The sequence below is a fragment of the Fusarium falciforme genome, chromosome 5, assembly GCF_026873545.1.
Source record: "Fusarium falciforme chromosome 5, complete sequence".
In the NCBI taxonomy this organism is placed as follows: Eukaryota; Fungi; Ascomycota; class Sordariomycetes; order Hypocreales; family Nectriaceae; genus Fusarium; species Fusarium falciforme.
In genome coordinates, this window is record NC_070548.1 from 2,500,710 (window position 1) to 2,518,616 (window position 17,907).

At 54.1% G+C, this 17,907-nt stretch overlaps 7 protein-coding genes across 7 annotated transcripts; 2 read left to right on the forward strand and 5 right to left on the reverse strand.

The window, feature by feature from the left end:
• Positions 1-4,176: 4,176 nt before the first annotated feature.
• Positions 4,177-4,900, reverse strand: NCS54_00698000 (Hypothetical protein; the record flags this gene model as incomplete). The annotated part of the gene is made up of 2 exons (XM_053152421.1): positions 4,177-4,709; positions 4,759-4,900. The coding sequence occupies 2 exons, from the start codon at positions 4,898-4,900 to the stop codon at positions 4,177-4,179; spliced, it is 675 nt and encodes a 224-aa protein (XP_053008396.1).
• Positions 4,901-5,353: 453 nt separating this feature from the next.
• On the forward strand, positions 5,354-6,793 carry NCS54_00698100 (Hypothetical protein; the record flags this gene model as incomplete). The annotated part of the gene is made up of 1 exon (XM_053152422.1): positions 5,354-6,793. One exon carries the CDS (start codon positions 5,354-5,356, stop codon positions 6,791-6,793), a length of 1,440 nt encoding a protein of 479 aa, XP_053008397.1.
• Positions 6,794-7,010: 217 nt separating this feature from the next.
• On the reverse strand, positions 7,011-8,036 carry NCS54_00698200 (Autophagy protein 5; the record flags this gene model as incomplete). The annotated part of the gene is made up of 2 exons (XM_053152423.1): positions 7,011-7,472; positions 7,602-8,036. 2 exons carry the CDS (start codon positions 8,034-8,036, stop codon positions 7,011-7,013), a joined length of 897 nt encoding a protein of 298 aa, XP_053008398.1.
• A 467-nt stretch (positions 8,037-8,503) lies between these two features.
• On the reverse strand, positions 8,504-10,093 carry NCS54_00698300 (Hypothetical protein; the record flags this gene model as incomplete). Its single annotated transcript, XM_053152424.1, has 2 exons — positions 8,504-8,660; positions 8,748-10,093. 2 exons carry the CDS (start codon positions 10,091-10,093, stop codon positions 8,504-8,506), a joined length of 1,503 nt encoding a protein of 500 aa, XP_053008399.1.
• A 1,651-nt stretch (positions 10,094-11,744) lies between these two features.
• NCS54_00698400 (MARVEL domain-containing protein) lies at positions 11,745-12,321 on the reverse strand (the record flags this gene model as incomplete). The annotated part of the gene is made up of 2 exons (XM_053152425.1): positions 11,745-11,981; positions 12,049-12,321. 2 exons carry the CDS (start codon positions 12,319-12,321, stop codon positions 11,745-11,747), a joined length of 510 nt encoding a protein of 169 aa, XP_053008400.1.
• A 2,246-nt stretch (positions 12,322-14,567) lies between these two features.
• On the forward strand, positions 14,568-16,575 carry NCS54_00698500 (Hypothetical protein; the record flags this gene model as incomplete). The annotated part of the gene is made up of 3 exons (XM_053152426.1): positions 14,568-14,664; positions 14,712-14,928; positions 14,979-16,575. 3 exons carry the CDS (start codon positions 14,568-14,570, stop codon positions 16,573-16,575), a joined length of 1,911 nt encoding a protein of 636 aa, XP_053008401.1.
• A 699-nt stretch (positions 16,576-17,274) lies between these two features.
• NCS54_00698600 (Hypothetical protein) lies at positions 17,275-17,790 on the reverse strand (the record flags this gene model as incomplete). The annotated part of the gene is made up of 1 exon (XM_053152427.1): positions 17,275-17,790. One exon carries the CDS (start codon positions 17,788-17,790, stop codon positions 17,275-17,277), a length of 516 nt encoding a protein of 171 aa, XP_053008402.1.
• Positions 17,791-17,907: the final 117 nt, after the last annotated feature.

The window sequence follows — 17,907 nt, forward strand, 5'->3', positions numbered from 1 at the left end:
GAGGACATTTGGAGATGCTGAAACAGGTTCCGTGCCTGGTTTACCCACCTATAGCCGAGTATCCAGAGTTGTCGCATTGCCTAGGGAGGTAGATACTTGGTATCTGGCCTCTGGCTACCCTGTTGGCAGTTGAAGCAACCAAGAGGCAGCCAACCGCAAAGACGACCATGTCACTATGCATCATGGACTAGATGTGCATAAGCTCGGCATCTGTTTCTTCAACTTCCTGCTTACAGTACAATACGCTCGCACGTCCATTGTTGGACACGCCTTTGGCAGTCCCTTCAGGGATCCCATGGCTTTGGCACCCAACCTATCGATTTGGCCGCCAACCTTGTCAGCATGATAGGCGTGAAACCCCCTCTCGGCTAATCGCCCTGGTCCTCTGAGTTTCCGAGAGAACCTAGTTCCCTTATGCGAGAGGATTCGGCGGCTGAAATCGATGGTCCATGGTCATACGATGTAACCACAAAGGGTGGCTGGGCAGTCGTAAAACCGAGGATTGTGAATGAGAGGTCATATTTCACTCGGGCGAAGCATGCCTATGGCCCATTTACCTGGTTATTGGGCCCTTCTGTTCTGGAATTCATTCGATACCAGGCGTGATGGTCTTGGCATGGAGAGACGTCAGCCAGAATGACCTCCCCATATCTATCTACCTGCCTGGTCTGGCCACGACCTTGACGGTTTCATGATATGACATGACAACCATGTCGTCATCCGTGTGCCTCCTGTCAACCCAGGTACCCGAAGCCACAAGTAGAGAGTATGGAGAATGGGCATCCGGCGGCCGAAGGGGGTCACGAAGCAGGCAGTCGAGGCTGGGCCATCCCTGAAGTTCCGATCTCGACCCCATGTCGAATCTCACGGCTCTGATGGTTGCAGAGAGGGATGCTGCATCGCTCACCACACTACCGAGATTGAGCAGAAACCAGTCAAGCGGCAAGCATATCATCATCACGTTATCATGCCTCGAGTCACGAGAGGGTAGAGCCGAAGCGGGGGAGTGTGTCGCTGGCTCCAGTGACTGAAGCCAGGAGCGGGGTTTGTTGATTTGGATACAGACCTCATCCCTGGCAGGTGGACGATTTGATGATTGCTGGACGTGCTGTCAGACAGATCAGCGGCCACATGACCTCGAGCTGATGTCCGAGACGCGCAGCGAGACACGGCGTATCCATACGCCGGCGTGGGATATGTATGTATTGCGTGGGTAGTTCAGAGTCGGACTATTGCAACAGTCCGAGCGAGAAAGGAAAAAAAGAGGAGGCCATTCGCGATGCAACATGGGCAAATGTGAGGCTCACAAGCGGCATCTGGGTCTGCATCTGTGTCGCGTCTAAGCTAGGGCGTAGTGCAATGCATCGCATCGCACTCAACCAGAAGAGCCCCAATGAGACGGCCCAGTCCTGTCTTGTCTGTGGTTGTGCGGCCGGCGTTTGGTGTTGCACTCGTCACACGTGTTGGTGATGCAGGTTCCCCCATCCGCGCCGACGCCAGTAACTTAACGCTCGCCCATCCATGCCAGTGTCTGAGCGCAGTCGAGAAACGACGTCAACGTGTGGGGAGGGCAGCAACGGCGCGGGCGTGCGCGCAGGCGTACGTGCGGCTTCTGAGGCACTTGGGCTCAGGATGCAACAAGAGTGTCGAGTAGGAGCAGCTACCTACGCTACAGCGACGACGCCGTTGCACCTATACATTCAACCCAATCAACACGTACATGGACATGGGTCTCGGTTCCATGAGGTCGCCGTGCGCGCGTCGACGGACGCTGTTGCCCATTCTTGAACCCTCACTCAATATGAGGCCATGTCTCCATTTCTCTGACTGTGGGTTACTGGGTCAGAGTCCATGATATGATGGCTGCGTTTCCCCCTCTTCTGTGCCCGCTGTGGGCGTCTTCAAGACGCGCTCGCTGCAGAGTTGGAGGAGCAATGTCTCAAAGATGGTGTTGATGGCTTCGAGGCTTACTAGTCGACGCAGGCTAGCCGAGACCTTTCTCCACCGCGCCCTGTGGCGTTTTCTCCATGGGCGGGAAAAGGAAAAACTGGTGTCGATCCTGGGATGGGATGGGCGTGGGCAAGAGGACGAGTCCAGTGGCTTTGAAATGTGAGCTGATGTTGGAGAAAAGCCGCGCGCACGCGTTCCCCCAATGCAGAAGGCAGGCCGCCATGGATGAAGCCGAGCCCGTCGAGGCCCTGGAAGAGGCCGAGCCTTAGAGGGCGCCGGCGGCGGCCAATGTCTTACTTGGTAGGACTCTTGACGGATGAGACTAAAGGGACTGGGGTGTGGAATCACAAGGCGGACGTGGAGTTTAACTTGGTTTGACGACAGCCTCACAAGGAACAAATTCGACTACCGACGTTACTTCAATAGTAACTCAAAGACCCTGATGGGGGGTTTCCTCGATACCACGCTGCTATCCCATCCTCACTCCTCTCCGCGGAGACTCAACCATCGATCGATTGCTCCATGCGACGATGGACGTACGTCTTCACTCACTCCCACCGTCATGCCTCCTTCCAATCCATGACATGGCCAGCAATCAACTGGGCACGCCAGAGTCATCTCGAGGTCCGTGCCGGCAGCTGAGGCTTGCGGCCAAGGTCGAGGGTGGCTTGTTCCATGGATCTCTCTTGCAGAGGATTGATTGATTGAGAACGAGCCTAGAATGTCGGGCCTCTCTGTTCGTCGCGGCGGAGAATTTTCTAGTTCTTTGCCCTTTTCTTACCGTCCTCCAATGCCCAATGGTAGGTCATGTTTCAAATTGACACTCAAGTGGCCTGTTTTCTGCCTATAGTTTGATGATGGAGTCCGTGTGGTGCTGGATCTGAGCGTGCAGCTCCGTTCCCGTCTGACTGATGATTTTTTTTTTTATCTCTCTCTCTCTTGCTAGCTTCATATTTACACGGCTGTTGATGCAAGACACGTCACGCCAGTACCTGGGAAGAGTGGGAACTTGTCGAGCTGGTCACCGTGCTGAAGGCTCACCGTGATGGGGCATCACCATTGATGGTGTGCAGGTTGGCCGACAATACAGGCCCAGATCCATGTTTCGCACAATCAACTTTTCATTCTCAAGATGGGCAATGCTGGTCTCTTGAAACAAGATCCCCCCATCTAGGCTGCATTTAGCCTGATTTGGGGGTGTAAGTCTATCTCGATGATTTCAGAGCCAACTATTGGCAATAGAACCTCGCTCATCAAAGAAACTTTTGAGGCTTGAGCCAAGGTACCAGCAGTTCGGACCAGGCTGCGCGCCAGGTACTACTATGGCCAAAGCTGAATGAACCGTCGGGTTCATGTCGACGCCCGTTATCCGTACAACGCTGTGTTGTCATGGACTACAGGGTATTTCGTCATCATCAGACTCCTCCGAGAGCGTAGCAGGTCGGATACGCCAAATAGGCTCTATTGCCCATACTTAGTATCTCCTAGGGTTTATTGTTGATGGACCCTGCCCTTGTCTTTCCTCGGAGCCTTGTCTCCGAGTCTCAACATCGCCGACTATATACTAAGGCGGTTGGGTGAATCCCTGGTCAAGCGAGCGGCTCACAAGTAGCGCGGCAAAAACAACAACAACTTGAGGCTGGGCCGAGACTCAGCCTCCTGAAGATCTCCTCCGCATCGTTTGTTATGTATCGGTCAGGTGGCTTTCCGATGCTTGCCAAGAAGGCATCTCCAAGTTGGCACCCCTGCTTTTTTCCGCGTATATCAGAGCAGATCCTGATAAGACAACCAGCGTCTCAGAAGGGCCAATGGCTGCATATCCAAGGCGTTATGCCGGGTTCCGTTGTTCCTTGACAGCTGGCGTTGGAGAGAGCTCGAATATCGTCGAATAGTCGTCTACCGTCAGCGCGGTGAGATATCTTCCACCACTGAGCTTACGACCAGGATTTCAAAAACCGCCTCTCGCCCGAATCGTGCTTCAAAAAAAACATCTCAGGCCATTCGAAGCCCGTCAATATAGGCTGAGATATTGGGAGCGGTATGATCACGGACCAGGCAGGGTTCCTGACGTCTGGCATGTCGATCACGGGCTCGCTTCTCAACGTGAGTGGTTATCGAATGGGGCAGAAAAAGTACCAGATACTGCCACTTGAGCCGTGCCAGCCAGTTTCAACTCTGAAGGCGATCTTCTCTCGCCCCGTCGTCAACCGAGACGAGACGGGCAGGTCACTCGTCATCGGCATCGACCTTTCTCCGCTTGGGACCTCTCCGCAGTTCAACGTCATCGTGCCCGACAATGCGGGCATCCTGGCGCGCCGTTTCTTCTCCGTCGTCGTCCTGGCCCTCGGTGAAGACTAGATCGCCACGACGGCCGAGGACTTCCCTGCCAGCCTCCTCGAGCAGGATCCCAAACGCAATGAGCGCTGTCTCGTCCATGCTCCGCTCATCCGGGCCGCCGTTGCGACCGCCGTCCTTTGCGCCGTCCTTTGCGCCGTAAAAGGCACTCGCGTAACCGTGGATGGCCTTGAGGAGATCGCTCTCTGGAAGAACGCCCTGGCCGCCGCGAGGGAGGCGCCTCTCGTGGGCGTAGTAGATGTCGTTCTCCAAGTAGCGCTCTGGGGCGTCCTTACGGCGGAAGAGGACCTCGTCGGGTGCCAGGGGAGTGTCCCTGGTGGAGTATCTGATGGCCTTGGGGTGGCGAGGCGTGTACTGAGGCTCTTCTGGTTCTGTCCCCGGGCCCTGTTCGTATGAGACTTTGCCTGGTTTCTATGAGTTTTGTGTCATGTACGTGAGAGTGGGTTTCATCACCTGCTACAGCGTCATAGACGGTTGCATGTCGACGTCGTGATGACTTGGTGAGAGTGTGTTCGGGTTCTGGAGTCTCTGGCTCATTCGATGTGTCTCTCTTGAGGATTGGCACGACGCGTGTGCTTCCGCTGGAGCTCTCCATGGCTCCGACTGGGTAGGTATGAAAATCTTGATCCGGATATCTAGCGACTCCTTATTTCAAGGTAAAAGTGTGATGTATGTGACACTTTTACATCGATGGTTGTGAAGCATTGTCTGTCAGGATTCACTGTGATTCTCGAACTGCAGCTGAAGATGGCGTTTAAGTGAGTCTCGAATGACTAGCAGCGCTGTTGACGAGCTTCAGGGACCGAAAACCCGATATCCCCTGTGATAATGTGAAATAGAATAAGAGAGCAAGTTTTGAGGCTGAGAAGCCAAAGTTTGAAGCGGTCAATTGTGGGGTAGCGAGTGGTAGGCAGGTCCCCTTGCAGAACTTAGCTGACATCATCAACCCCAGACGATGGAAGCCTCAACTCCAAACCTTCAATATTCACGTCGCATCTCGAGCCTCTTTGTCCCGTCTCCTTGCGCGCGCGCGATTCACTTCAGATGAATGCTGTCCAACCTCCTTGCTCGTGAGGCGGGCGACCTCAGCCCCCGAGACCTGACCCGCTCCGTCGCGACAGAGCTTCTGGGCTCGTTTGCGCCCGCGCCTCAGCATCGCTTCAACGGCGAGAGGACCCCGAGGTCGGACCCGGCTGGCGTCGACGAGCGCGCCCACAACATCCGCGCACATCCCGCAGGCGTCAGCAGCCTCGCTCTTGAAAAGTTTGATGGCCGTATCCTCCTCTCGGGCGGCGCTGAGGGCGGCATCAAGATCTGGGACCTCGAGTCCTGCGCGAATCCTCATGCCCTCCACACGTTTCGTCCCGTGAGCAGCATCGCGAGGTCCACGGACGACGGGAAATTCCCAGGACACACCCACGGCATCACGCACCTCGCCTTCTATCCGTTCGATCCGGACGCATTCCTCTCGAGCTCGTACGACAAGAAGCTGAAGCTATGGGCGACGCAGCGATGCGCCCTCTCGGCCGTCTTTGACCTCAACGCGACGATATACTCTCATTCTACGAGTCCCATTGCGGACCACCTCGTTGTCGCTTGCGCTACACAGCACTCCAACGTGCGCCTCGTCGACTTGAAGTCCGGGTCTGCGGTGCAGGCCTTGGTGGCTCATGGTGGTCCTGTGCTGTCGACGGCGTGGAGTCCACGACACGAGCATGTCCTTGCGAGTGGGCATGCAGATGGCAAAGTGCGGATATGGGATATTCGGCGTGCTGGCGGCGTTATTGCGCAGCTCGATCAGGAAGACTCGCTTGGGATTGTCCACAAGATGAATCATGCCGCTGCGGCGGGAATGGGCGATCAAATACCCCGGTTTAGAGCCTCTGCGCAAGCCCATGATGATGCGGTAAATGGTCTCCAGTGGACAGATGATGGTAAATACATCATCTCAGCTGGCCTAGACCGTCGTATTCGAGTCTGGGACGCTGCCACGGGAGCCAACACCCTCGCAAGCTTTGGTTCGCTCATTCAGAACCAGCATGCCAAGACTGTCAGCATGTTGGTGTCTCCGTCCAGTCTTTCGACCGGGCACGAGTTTCTCTTCTGGCCGAATGACCAAGAGATCCTTATCCTCGATCTCCATGACGGCAACATGATAACTCGACTCCGCAGTCCCGGTGTCACAAACCCCGTGGGTGCACGAGGAGGAGAGATGGGTAGAAATCGCATAACGAGCATCGTCTGGCGTGGGTCAGGCGGTAGCGGGCGTCAAGTTGGTGCCGTCATGGGAGGCGGAAACTCGGTCGGTGCCATATACAGCTCCCACATGGACGGTCAGATTCGGGCTTGGATGCCTCAGATTCCTGGTCCTGATGACTTTGATCAAGAGGAGGAAATTGAAGAGGATGAGGAAGTCAGGAGGAAGAAGAGGAAGGCCGTTGACGATGCGTACAAGAGTCTCATGGGAAAGAAGATTACCTTTACATAGTAAGATATTCTTGTCACATCCTGACCGATGCGTCTGTATAAGTTAGCGGGTTGTTGAGAGACTTGCGTCAACAAAGTGTATCCAAAAGCAATTATCTAATGAGCCCATCATGTGGCTCTACAAGAAGTGTGGTCATAAACGCATATCCCAGTAAGCATCGAGGTGCATCCCAAACGCCTCCATACGCCCTGCTATGCCAGCCAAATCCGGTAACTCGTTATAACACGATGACAACAAGGCACAGCCATCCGTCAGGATATGCCGCCTCTCGCATCAACTCCTCCAAGGGTGCGGCAAAGGGTACTCCAGCACCGTGCATCACTACCCTGGCGAGGATGGGATCTCGACTGCTCGGGAACAAGCCTGGGAGCACCTCCTTGAGCGCTTGCCCTAGTAGCTTTGGCCGACGGTCAGAACCCGACGCAGGTACGAGCGACTGAACGACTTTGAAGGTGCCAGACTCTGAGGGCGTTGGGGATGAGTCTGGGTTGGTTGATGAGGTTGGGATGTAGATGCGCAACGGAATGTGCTTGAGAGCTGTGGGGGCGTTGAGAAGACTGCTGTTTATGCGGTTGAATGAGGCGTAGTCGTTGTCTATGACTGCGTTCCAGAGTTGAGTCGTGTTGTCTTTGGACATTTTCATGATTTGGTTTGCGTTGCCATTGCGGATGAAGTCGGCCTGAGGTTATGTCAGAGCAAGGCCTTGGCAGTAAGATGAGCATCAAAACTCAGCTGCGTGATATCATCTCAAAGCGGAACTGATAGAATCGAGGTAATACAAGCGTGCTAAACATGTCATCAAGCTCACCTCTTTCACACAGTTAAGAAACGTATCCGCAATATCCCACCCCACTCCATCGTTGACAGTCAGCCTCCACGGCAGGCTCGGGCGGTACAGGTCGACGAGCAGCCCCACGGCCAGGTTCCTCAGCTGGACGTCCTCGAAGTGGAAGCTGGAGCAGGGAGATCCGAAAAAGGCCGACAGCCGCGGCAGCAGAAGGGCGAGGTAGCTGAAGCGCGGGACGCTGGTGATGAATGGCGTGGTCGGTGATGAGGGGTGCGTGACGTATAGTGGGATGCGGGCGTTCCAGAGGGCCTGGGGGATGGGTGAAGAGGAAGACATTATGGCGAGAGCATGGTGAGATGATGACGGTGAAGAGAGGCTGCGAGTGAGTAGATGTCGTGGTGGTGTTGAAAGAAGGCCCAGTTTCGGGTCCAGGCAGCTGTCTAGGGTAGGTTTCATGGAGGGGAAGAGTGTGATTAGATAAGGCAGCAACGATCAACCTCGTGCCTCATGGTCTGTCTGTCTTATGGACGTTACAATATCACAAAACAGTCTGAGCGCATTTATGTCGGGCTGTAGAGATACCATTAAATCACCCCATTGGTCTTGAAGTTCGAGATATACATGGTTGGGTGAACTCCTGGTAATTACTCGTAAACTCCATACCATCGCGTGTAAGTGATCACTCTTGTGGTCCTGACCCAACGAAAGCTAATATTGATCAGAGCCAATTATAAAAGTCCGTCAATTATTTTCAAGACACTCGGATTAGTTGTACAACTTCGTTCATTGTTCTAATTGGTTATGCGTTCACAATCATAGCATCAGAAGTGGACAATGCTTTAAGAGTAATAGTCATTAAGCATCATAAGAAATACTAATGTACATATGCATAGCTCATAACAGTATCCTCATCCTCGTCCTCCTTACAGACCCCGGTGCTTCTCCTGGTGGGAAACGCTGTGTCGTCGCGTGTGGTCGTGCTCATCGTGCTCATGATGGACCTCGGATGGCACATGCTTCTGCAGGACAGAGGGGGGAACCTGGGCCGCATCTGTGGGGTCCTTGCCAGCATAGTCGTTCCTGCAACAGGGAGAAAAAAAGAGTGTTAAGGAGTGATCTTCTCTTATGGATGGGGGAAAAGTTCGCGGCCGGGTCGTGTTGACTTACGAGCGCTCGAAAGTCTTGTCGCGGCCGACAGTCTTGCTGCCGTCGAGGTCGCTGTCCACGCGGGGATCGGCCTTGTTAATCATGTCGGACTTGTGAGGACCGGCAGTGTTGGGAGCAGGGCCGGTGCCGTAAGCGCCGCCAGCGCCGCCGAGGCTGGTGCCCTGGGTACCGTGGGTACCAGTGGAAGATCCGTAGTTGGTGGTGCCAGCACCAGCACCACGGTTGCCAAGATTGCGGCTACCGTCGAGGTCAGAGTCGACACGAGGGTCGGCAGCGTTGGCAACGCGAGAGTTGTGAGGGCCAGTGGAACCCTCAGGAAGACCGGAAGAGTGACCGGAAGGGCCGTGAGCACCAGTACCGGCGCTGGAGAAGCCAGAGGTGCCGGTGGTACCGCCGATTCCACCGCCAACGGTGGTCTGGCCATAGGTGCCAGTACCAGCGGTGCGGCTGCCGTCGCGGTCAGAGTCGACACGGGGGTCAGCGGCGTTGGCAATGCGAGAGCTGTGGGGGCCAGTAGTTCCCTCGGGGAGAGAGGTATCACGGCTTCCGAAACCGGTAGTGCCATGAGTGCCATGAGTGCCATGAGTGCCGTGAGTGCCGTGAGTGCCAGTGTGGCCGGTGGCAGAAGTACCATAGGTACCAGTACCAGCGGTGCGGCTACCATCACGATCAGAGTCAACGCGAGGGTCGGCGGCGTTGGCGATGCGAGAGCCGTGGGGGCCGGCAGTGCCCTCAGGAAGAGAAGTGTCACGGCTGGAGTAGCCAGTTGTGCCAGTTGTGCCACCAATGCCAGTCGTGCCAGTTGTGCCACCAATGCCAGTCGTGCCAGTTGTGCCGCCAATGCCAGTCGTGCCAGTTGTGCCGCCAATGCCAGTCGTGCCAGTTGTGCCGCCAATGCCAGTCGTGCCAGTTGTGCCGCCAATGCCAGTTGTGCCAGTTGTGCCACCAATACCACCGGTTCGGGTAGAATCAGAGGCGTTGTAGGCGCCGGTACCAGAGGTGCCGTGAGGGTTGGCTCCCATGTTGCGGCTGTGGTCGCGGTCAGAGTCGACTCGAGGGTCAATCTTGTTCATCACGTTGGACTTGTGAGGGCCATCAGTGCTGGTGGCAGGGCCTTCGGTGCCACGGGTGTTGCGGGTATCAGTGGTGTAGTTGGTGCCAGTCGAGTAGTCGCCAGTGCCAGTGAGGTTGGAGGAGTGGCCAGCACGGTGATCGCGGTCAGAGTCAACTCGGGGATCAGCAGTGTTGGCGGCTCTGGAGGAGTGAGGTCCGTGTGTGCCCTCAGGCTGCTCGGTGGACTTGTCCGAGTGGATGGCTTCCTTGACCTTGTTGATGAGACCAGACATGGTTGATGTGTGTTGTGTAGTAGTTAATGTGTGTTGTGTAGTTAATGGGTACCTTGTGGTAATGGGGTTGAGTTAAGAGGTTTTGGGTATCTTGAGATTGTTGTTTTGTAGTTGTTGATGATAATGAATCAGATCTGCAGACAGCGAGATGTCTTGCATCTTATATAGTTGAATGCCTCCGTATGGGAACCTTCATCTCGATGTCTGCTTCAAGCCTGAAATCGCGTTTGACAAACCTGGCATTCGCAAACCAAGGCACGCAATGCCTGGGCTTCTGCAACCTCACGGCTGTCGCCCTCCGCCGACCTCATCTCACGTCATAGTGCAATCCAATCTCACAGATCTCTACCCATCAAGCCTCTGCCGCCGAGCCTGTCCTTGTCGTGCGATTGGGCAACGGGTCGGTTTGCGCTCTGCGGTCAGTGGGAATGGTAGCGTCATACCTCACGGGAAGTGACGTTGACGATTCGTAAATAGGGCAGAGGTATGATCACAAACGGAAATTCTTGCTTGACCAGTCAGGCCGCCAAGCGGTTTGTTGTGGAGAATACGGGGAGCCAGTTGCAAGCATGACGGAGGAGGCTCAAGGAGGCATTCTGCGGGAAGAGTGACGCAAGTGGGTCTCGGCAAGTGTGGCGACGGGATGGTTCTGTGGCTGTGGTGGCGTCAGCTTCCCCATTTCCCCCGCACTTCCAAACTTGGATACGGCCCACAAGCCACGAAATCTATGACGCCACAGGTGGCCGTTTCTTCCGACATGGCATCCTAACCACGGCACAAACACTAGACCGTCTTTCAGGCCAAGACCAAGAGCCCTGAGGGCGTTCTAGAACTCTGCAAATCAGGGTCACGGGGTTCCACAATGACGGAGGTTTCTGCTCCTGTGCCTCTTGCCCGTTTGCGTTCCACCAACCAAACCAACCTCGCGGCGGTTGGTTGTGCCCCTGCACAAGCACATGAGAGAAGCGTGGCCTTAGCCTGAGGGGGGGAATCTCGATGGTTGTGGGGTTTAAGACGGAATTTGTGAACAAGTGCTGACTGGGATTTTCCTCCCCAATGGTTACTCTAGTTGGGAAAATACCCGACGCAAGCCTTGGCCGTGGTGTCACAGTGATACGGACTGATAACACGGCGGGAACCTACTGTGCCGCAGAGAACCCTGTATTCTGATTTTCATAGTTGCAGATCATGACAGTTGTCTCGGCTGTTTCATCTTGGAGGATCTTACACGAGTTTGGAGAGATGACGTCGAACCGGCAACAGGAGGGCTCAAATTTGGAGCATCTGATAATCAGGATGTGATTTTGAAGAGGCAAATACTCGCTCACTAGGCGCAATCGACAGACAAGACCAGGTTTGTTTAGATCACATAAGAAATGCTTTCATTATTGCTAGGTAACAGCTTCGTCCATCGTCTTGAGGGTATCCAAAAGTTGCGTTACTCAATTCCAACAAGTTCCAACTCAAAAGGACAAAGAAAACAAGGAAACAGCCACACACATGTCCCCATTAGTCTGCGCCCAGCGCGGGAAATCGGAATGTCCCAAACTACAACACAGTATCGCCAAGGCTCGGCAAGTAGCCGCCAATTAAAAAAAAACCAGGACATAGTCTTGAAACTCCCAAACTCTGTCTAGAGCCGGTCGGTCCCTTAGACATGGCTACGGCGGAACCAGTGCCTGCGGCGGTTGTAGTGGGCGGCATCGGCGCGGGCGACGGCGCGCTCACGGCGGCGAACCCAGAAGAAGCCGACGAGGGCAGAGACGAGCCAGAGAAGTGCCGAGAGGAAGCTGAAGGCGATGGTGGCCTTGAACTTGCCGCACTGATCTCCATGAATAGGGTGGACGTTGCCCCAGTTGAACACGCGACCGCAAGAGTCTCCAATCAACTTGTAGCGGGCAGTTAGTTATCATGATGTTCAAGTGGTGTAGTGAGGGTGAGGGTGTGTGACTTACATCGACGAGCAGGCCAAAGACGATCCACCAGTTGATGCTCATGAAAATGTCCAAGGGCCAGTGGATGAAAGTGCTCGAGAAGGGGATGAGCAGCAAGAGAGAGAACAGTATGCCCAGCGCGGCCACCACTTCGGTGTAGATGAACCGGCCGAGTTGCCATGAGCTGGCGCCTTCGGACTTGTGCAGGTACTCGCCGTTGACGCCTGCGACGATGGCGGCAAAGACGAGCTCCGCGGCGCGGAGAACAAGGCTGACGATGCGATCGATAGCCATGGCTGTGAGATGTAGTAAAGGGTGTGAAAGGTGAGATGAGTGATTTGTGACTGGCTCTTTAACTGAGCTCTCTTAAAGGAGGATTAACCGCAGTAGATTTTCAACCCAATGCAGCAGATTGTTACTCTTGGTGGAACACACTGAGATCTCCAAAAGCTGCAACACAGGATCACACTGATTATTTATCTCATGCGACTCACACGGCAACTCACGCGTCCCTCCAAGGAGCATGCCACATGACGATGACGCCCTCCCCAACAAAACGAAGCCTGTTTTTTTTTCTTCTCCCACAGCCTCGAGGTTGGCAGCTTCAAGCTCCTTCGACACGTCTGCCGTGGCTCGTGGCCCGTCAGGGTTGCCCAGATGAGGTCATGCGGACCAGGACAAGGCGACGTGTGATTCGACGGCGCACTTCTTGTCAATGCTCGACAGACAAATCACGTCCCGAGGCCAAGGGATAATCCTTTACTCTCTGGTTGGGATTCATTCATGAGCCAAGTGCCGGATGCGACAAATGGATGCGTTGCACGCCAAGGAGAAGCTAAACCCATGAGCCTCTTACATGGTCCAAGAACAAGAACTGGACGATAATGACGACGACGACGATCTTTTTCCTGGGCGTTTGATCTGCTACAACTCTTTGAAACAAATCCTTTTGGCTGGCCAAGAGTTGGTGATGGGGGCATTTCGCAATCCGCCTACGTGTAGCATGCGGCGCAGCCAAAGTGGAACAGCGCTTCTTGGACCCTGCATCAAGACTTTTGTCGCGTTTCTGCGCCACGATCATGATTGCGTAGATTTCGACTTGCGCTAACGAATGTGAGGCCTCTGGATCGATCTAGAATGAAGGATCGTGGGTAACAGTGATGTGGGAGCAGTGCCGACGCATGAAGTGCCGTGGCCGGCATCGGATCTTGGCTGAAGTAATGCGTACGAGAGCCAAGTTGTCGCGACATATCTTGGCCTTTCAACCCGACTTGATTTGTAGCATGAATGTTCTGGCTTGCGCTGCGAAGCACGTCACTATGGAGAGTGATGGTTCCTGACATATCAAATTGTCGAGTTGGGTGAACTAGCTGATAACACTGCTTGACAAATTTGTAACTGTTGGCATTACAGCCCTACCCCTAAAACCTGATGTCATGGGGTGCCGCTCGTCGTTTACACTATTCCTAGACCTGTTCTTTAAAGGACGGTGTCCAAGACTTGGCATTTTGAAGACAACACAAACTCCAAAAAGTCTCCGTTGTATGTCTTGAACTGATCATAGGAATGCATCATGACGGACCTTTCACGGCGGCGCCAAGGTACTATTATCCATGACCAAGCTAGGCCATGAGCACCGGTTACGCATCTGTGTATTCAACGGACATTGGATTGTAAATTTAGCATATTGTAGAATCATCGATCTGGGTTATCCTAGGAGACTTATCGGGCTGGGCCGAGCCAGTTTTGACGTCGGCAACTCTCTTGTGAGCCAGTCACTAGGTATCTATTGATCCAACATCAACGGCCCCGCCTGCGTCGGCACTTCCCCTTCCCCAGGTATAATTGTCGGTATAAGCGATAAGATGCTTTTGATTCCATGCTTGGCGCCGTTTCCTTAGTGTGACGAGGGCCTCAGACTGCAGTAACCTCGTTGCATGAGAGACTTGCGACTCCAATGCAGTGACCTGGCGGTACCCTTTTGGCAGCTGTGTAGGTGGCCAACATTATTATTCCATCTTCATAATGCGCATTGTGCAACAAGAAGCCGACCGACATACGAGAAGAGACAGGGGTGAAGTCGTTGCCAACCAGGCCGAGCCAACAACACTCAACAACCAACAGTGGAACACAACAAGCAAGCCAATCTGCCGCCTCTCTCATCCGGAAGTTAATAACACAGGATCCCCTACAACCGAGCTTCAACTGCATGACCAAGACCCCAGTTCAGGAAGCTCAGCTCAACCAACCACCTCCCCATCTTCTCACAATGTCACCCACCTCCATATCAGATCAGCGCATGACCCCAGACTCGTTCCGCTCTGGCAGCAGCCATGAAGCCATTCCGCACGGAATTGCTTCCGCGTGACCTTCCAAGCCTGGCGGGGAGCATGCCTCGGTACCCCACAAATTACCGGGCTCACCTAACGAGATGCAACCCTCGACTTGTGATTGAACTGTTCTGAGGTACCTACTTAACTACGACAGGTCAGGCTTGAATTGGGATCATAGTATGCTGCGGACATTGTTCATAGTCGGCCATGGAGGCGTCGGGAGCAGACAAAGGCTTCTTTCAGAAGCCCCCTGTTTTGCAGAATCAGTTTCATGATGATGCGACCTACCAGAGATGCTTTAAACGTGAGAAAAGACCCATACCCTGGCTTTCCAGATGCTAATGTTCCTAGTCTTTCTTCCGCAGCACATCGTGCGCCAGGTCGAGGCTGAAGTCGCAGCCTTAGGAGATGAGGTCCTCTCCGACCAAGTCTTTGCCTGGATCACCGATGCCGAATTGAACAAGCCTTATCTCAAAGGTTCTGGACGTGATGTATTTGGTCAGTGGAAAGGTGATCTAGTCACGGGTGAGGGATGGCGCGGCCTTCAGAATTTTGGCCTGTCTCATGGGTAAGTTGCCTTTCCGAGTCTAAGAGACGATATACTGAACAATACGTTAGCTTCGTCGCCGCTGGATATGATACTCCTTACGGTCCCTTCTCTAGAGCATACCAGTTCCTCCGTCTTCAGCTCTGGACGGCATCCTGCGCAAACGTCACTTGTCCATCAGCGATGCAGGATGGCGCCGCCCGGCTTCTTCAAACACACTTGCGCACACCGGAACTGAGAGCAAAGCTCACGGAAGAACAGACGAAAGTCCTCGAGAACGCCTTCGGTCACTTGACCTCACGAGATCCAGCTTACGCCTGGACTAGTGGCCAGTGGATGACTGAGCGTACAGGTGGTAGCGACGTATCCTTGACCGAAACCACGGCAGTTTACGAGCCTACTCAAAAGGTTCAGCTAGCTTCAAAGACAGAAGATATCCCTCTTGGCCCCTGGAGCATCAACGGATTCAAGTGGTTCTCTTCGGCTACGGATTCGAGAATGACAGTCCTCCTCGCCCGCACCACCAAGGGTGGACTTTCAACATTCCTTGCTCCCATGAGGAAGCATGACCCTCAAGCAACCACATCCACAGGCCGTCCCGTAGAAAATGGGGAGGCCCTCAACGGCGTCCGTATTCAACGCCTCAAGAACAAGTCCGGAACACAGTCTCTCCCTACCGCCGAACTGGTTCTCGAGGATATGCGAGGATGGCTCATCGGTCAGGAGGGCCGTGGTATTCACGAGATCTCTACCGTTTTGACCCTCACCAGAGTCCATTCCTCGGTAGCTGCCATGAGCTACGTTGGACGAGGCTTGGGCATCGCGAGGGCGTATGCACGAGTTCGAGAGATTGGCGCCGGCAAGGGCGCTCGTATGAAGCTGACCGAGAGCTCGCTGCACATGAGGACATTGGCCAAGATGACTTCCGAGTACCGAGGCCTCATGCTCCTGACGATGCTTACGGCCCATGTCCTGGGTGTTTCAGAGCATCCAGTTGACTCGAGCCTGTCACCCGCTCTTGCAGCCTTGACGCCGTCGGCCAAAGACGCAGCACCCCTGATCCGGGTCCTCACCCAGCTGACAAAGGCCTACGTCTGCAAAGCTTCGGTTCAGCTTCTCTTCTCCTGCATGGAGTCCCTCGGCGGTGTAGGCTATCTCCTCAACGAGGAGCAAGAGTACCTCAACGTCGCCCGCCTCCACCGTGATTGTGCCGTCCTGCCCATCTGGGAGGGGACGACTGACGTCTTGAGCACCGACTTTCTCCGCGCGCTGAAGCATCCCAAGGGTGGCAGAGATGCCCTAGATGCTCTTGAAACTTTCATCAAGAATGGCTTTGACTTCCAGGCCAAGACGCCAAGACCTGTTGGATGGAATCCGCTGAAAACTTGGCGAGACTTGAGAAGCCTAATCGAACGCGAGTCTTTGAAGGATCTGATGGGAGATGCCAGAGAAATCCTCTGGGCTGTTGCGGATCTACTAGTGTCGGTGCTGCTATATGTTGACTCGACTAGTGATGGAGATGAGGTTTCGCGTGACATCTTTTATCGATTCTTGGAAAACAGATCCCTCATTGAGAAGCGTGCAAAGGCCTCACCCGCTGAGCAGCTTGCGCGGGACATCAGCATTGTCTACGGAGGGACAGCGAAGGACATCTCTCCGAAACTTTGATCACAGTCATGGTTCTTTAGGTCAGTTTGAAAGAATTATAGTCCAATAAGGAAACCGACTCTCTGCCAGTTGAAAGTGTGTACAAGAAGAAATACAATCCAAGTGTAGCAAAACACCATTCCATCATCCCATAAGAGGCCATCTGGACAGTCACGCGCACAGGTGAACAAATACCCCAACCCCGTCTTGCCAATTGTTTCCCACACCTGCTTGGATATACTTGAGACTCCAGCCACTTACGCCTGTTGCTTGAAAAGACATGTAGCGGACGGGCCTCTCCAATGTGCTTCCGGTGTAGTCAAAAGTACCAATCAACACGCGGTCTCCAGGAACCGGTTCAACGATCGGCTCACCAACCCAGTCGGTGGACTCCTCGGCCTTACTGACAAGCTCCCAAGCCATAGCCGAGCTGGACAGGGATTCCAACATCATTCCTGTCCATTCGTAACATGGATAACCATGACGCAAGTTGCTGCAAAACGGAAGGTGAAAGAAGAGACCACATGTAGCCATGCGGCTTGACGCAAAAGGAGCAGAAAATGTTGGAACCTCAAAGTGAAACGTGGTACTCGAGTCTTCTGAGATGACAGCCAGGCGTTCTCGGGCAAGAGACCTAGCATCACAATGCCACAGCCCAGCAACCGAAAAGTCCGTGGGGCTAATTTGAAACCCTCCGGGCTCGCACGACGTGGAGGACGTCTATTCTACCTCGGAGCGAGCAGAGAAGTTCTTGCATGTGCCCTGAAAGTTCTTGGCCTTGAGGGTCGTCTTCTTGCATGAGGCCACATTGGGGTGATTGTTGCTGTATAGCACAGTTCCCTTGGCGCTCGTTGAGGGCTTGGGGCAATGGTTGAAGGTGCTGTCCCCATCATGAAGAAGCAGAGTGTCGCTGCCAACCTTCTTGAGGGTCCACGACTGGAAGCCGGGGGTAGGATCGATACATTTGACGGACCCATCTGGAGGGTTGATGAAGCAGGCATTGTAGAGATGGTCCCTCAACTGGTCCAACGGATTGGACAAGTCGATGCAGAAGAAGCCGTCGGTCTGGCCCGCATTGAAGAACAGGTAGCCATTGGCATCATTCTCTTGGACGGTGGCCCCAGTGGAAACGTCATGTAGTGTAAAGCAGCAATGATTATCCCAGACAGTGTTTCGAGGGATGACCGCGGCGAGAGCCAAGGAACAAAAGAGGGAGAGGAGAGCAGAGGAGCGCATTTTGGAGATGTGTAAGATGGAACAGAGATGGCAGGTTTAAGCGAGATGAAAGAGTTGAGTAGAAGAAGGCTCTGCCTGAGAGTCAGACAACTTATTTGGCTCGAGTGAGGGTAGGCA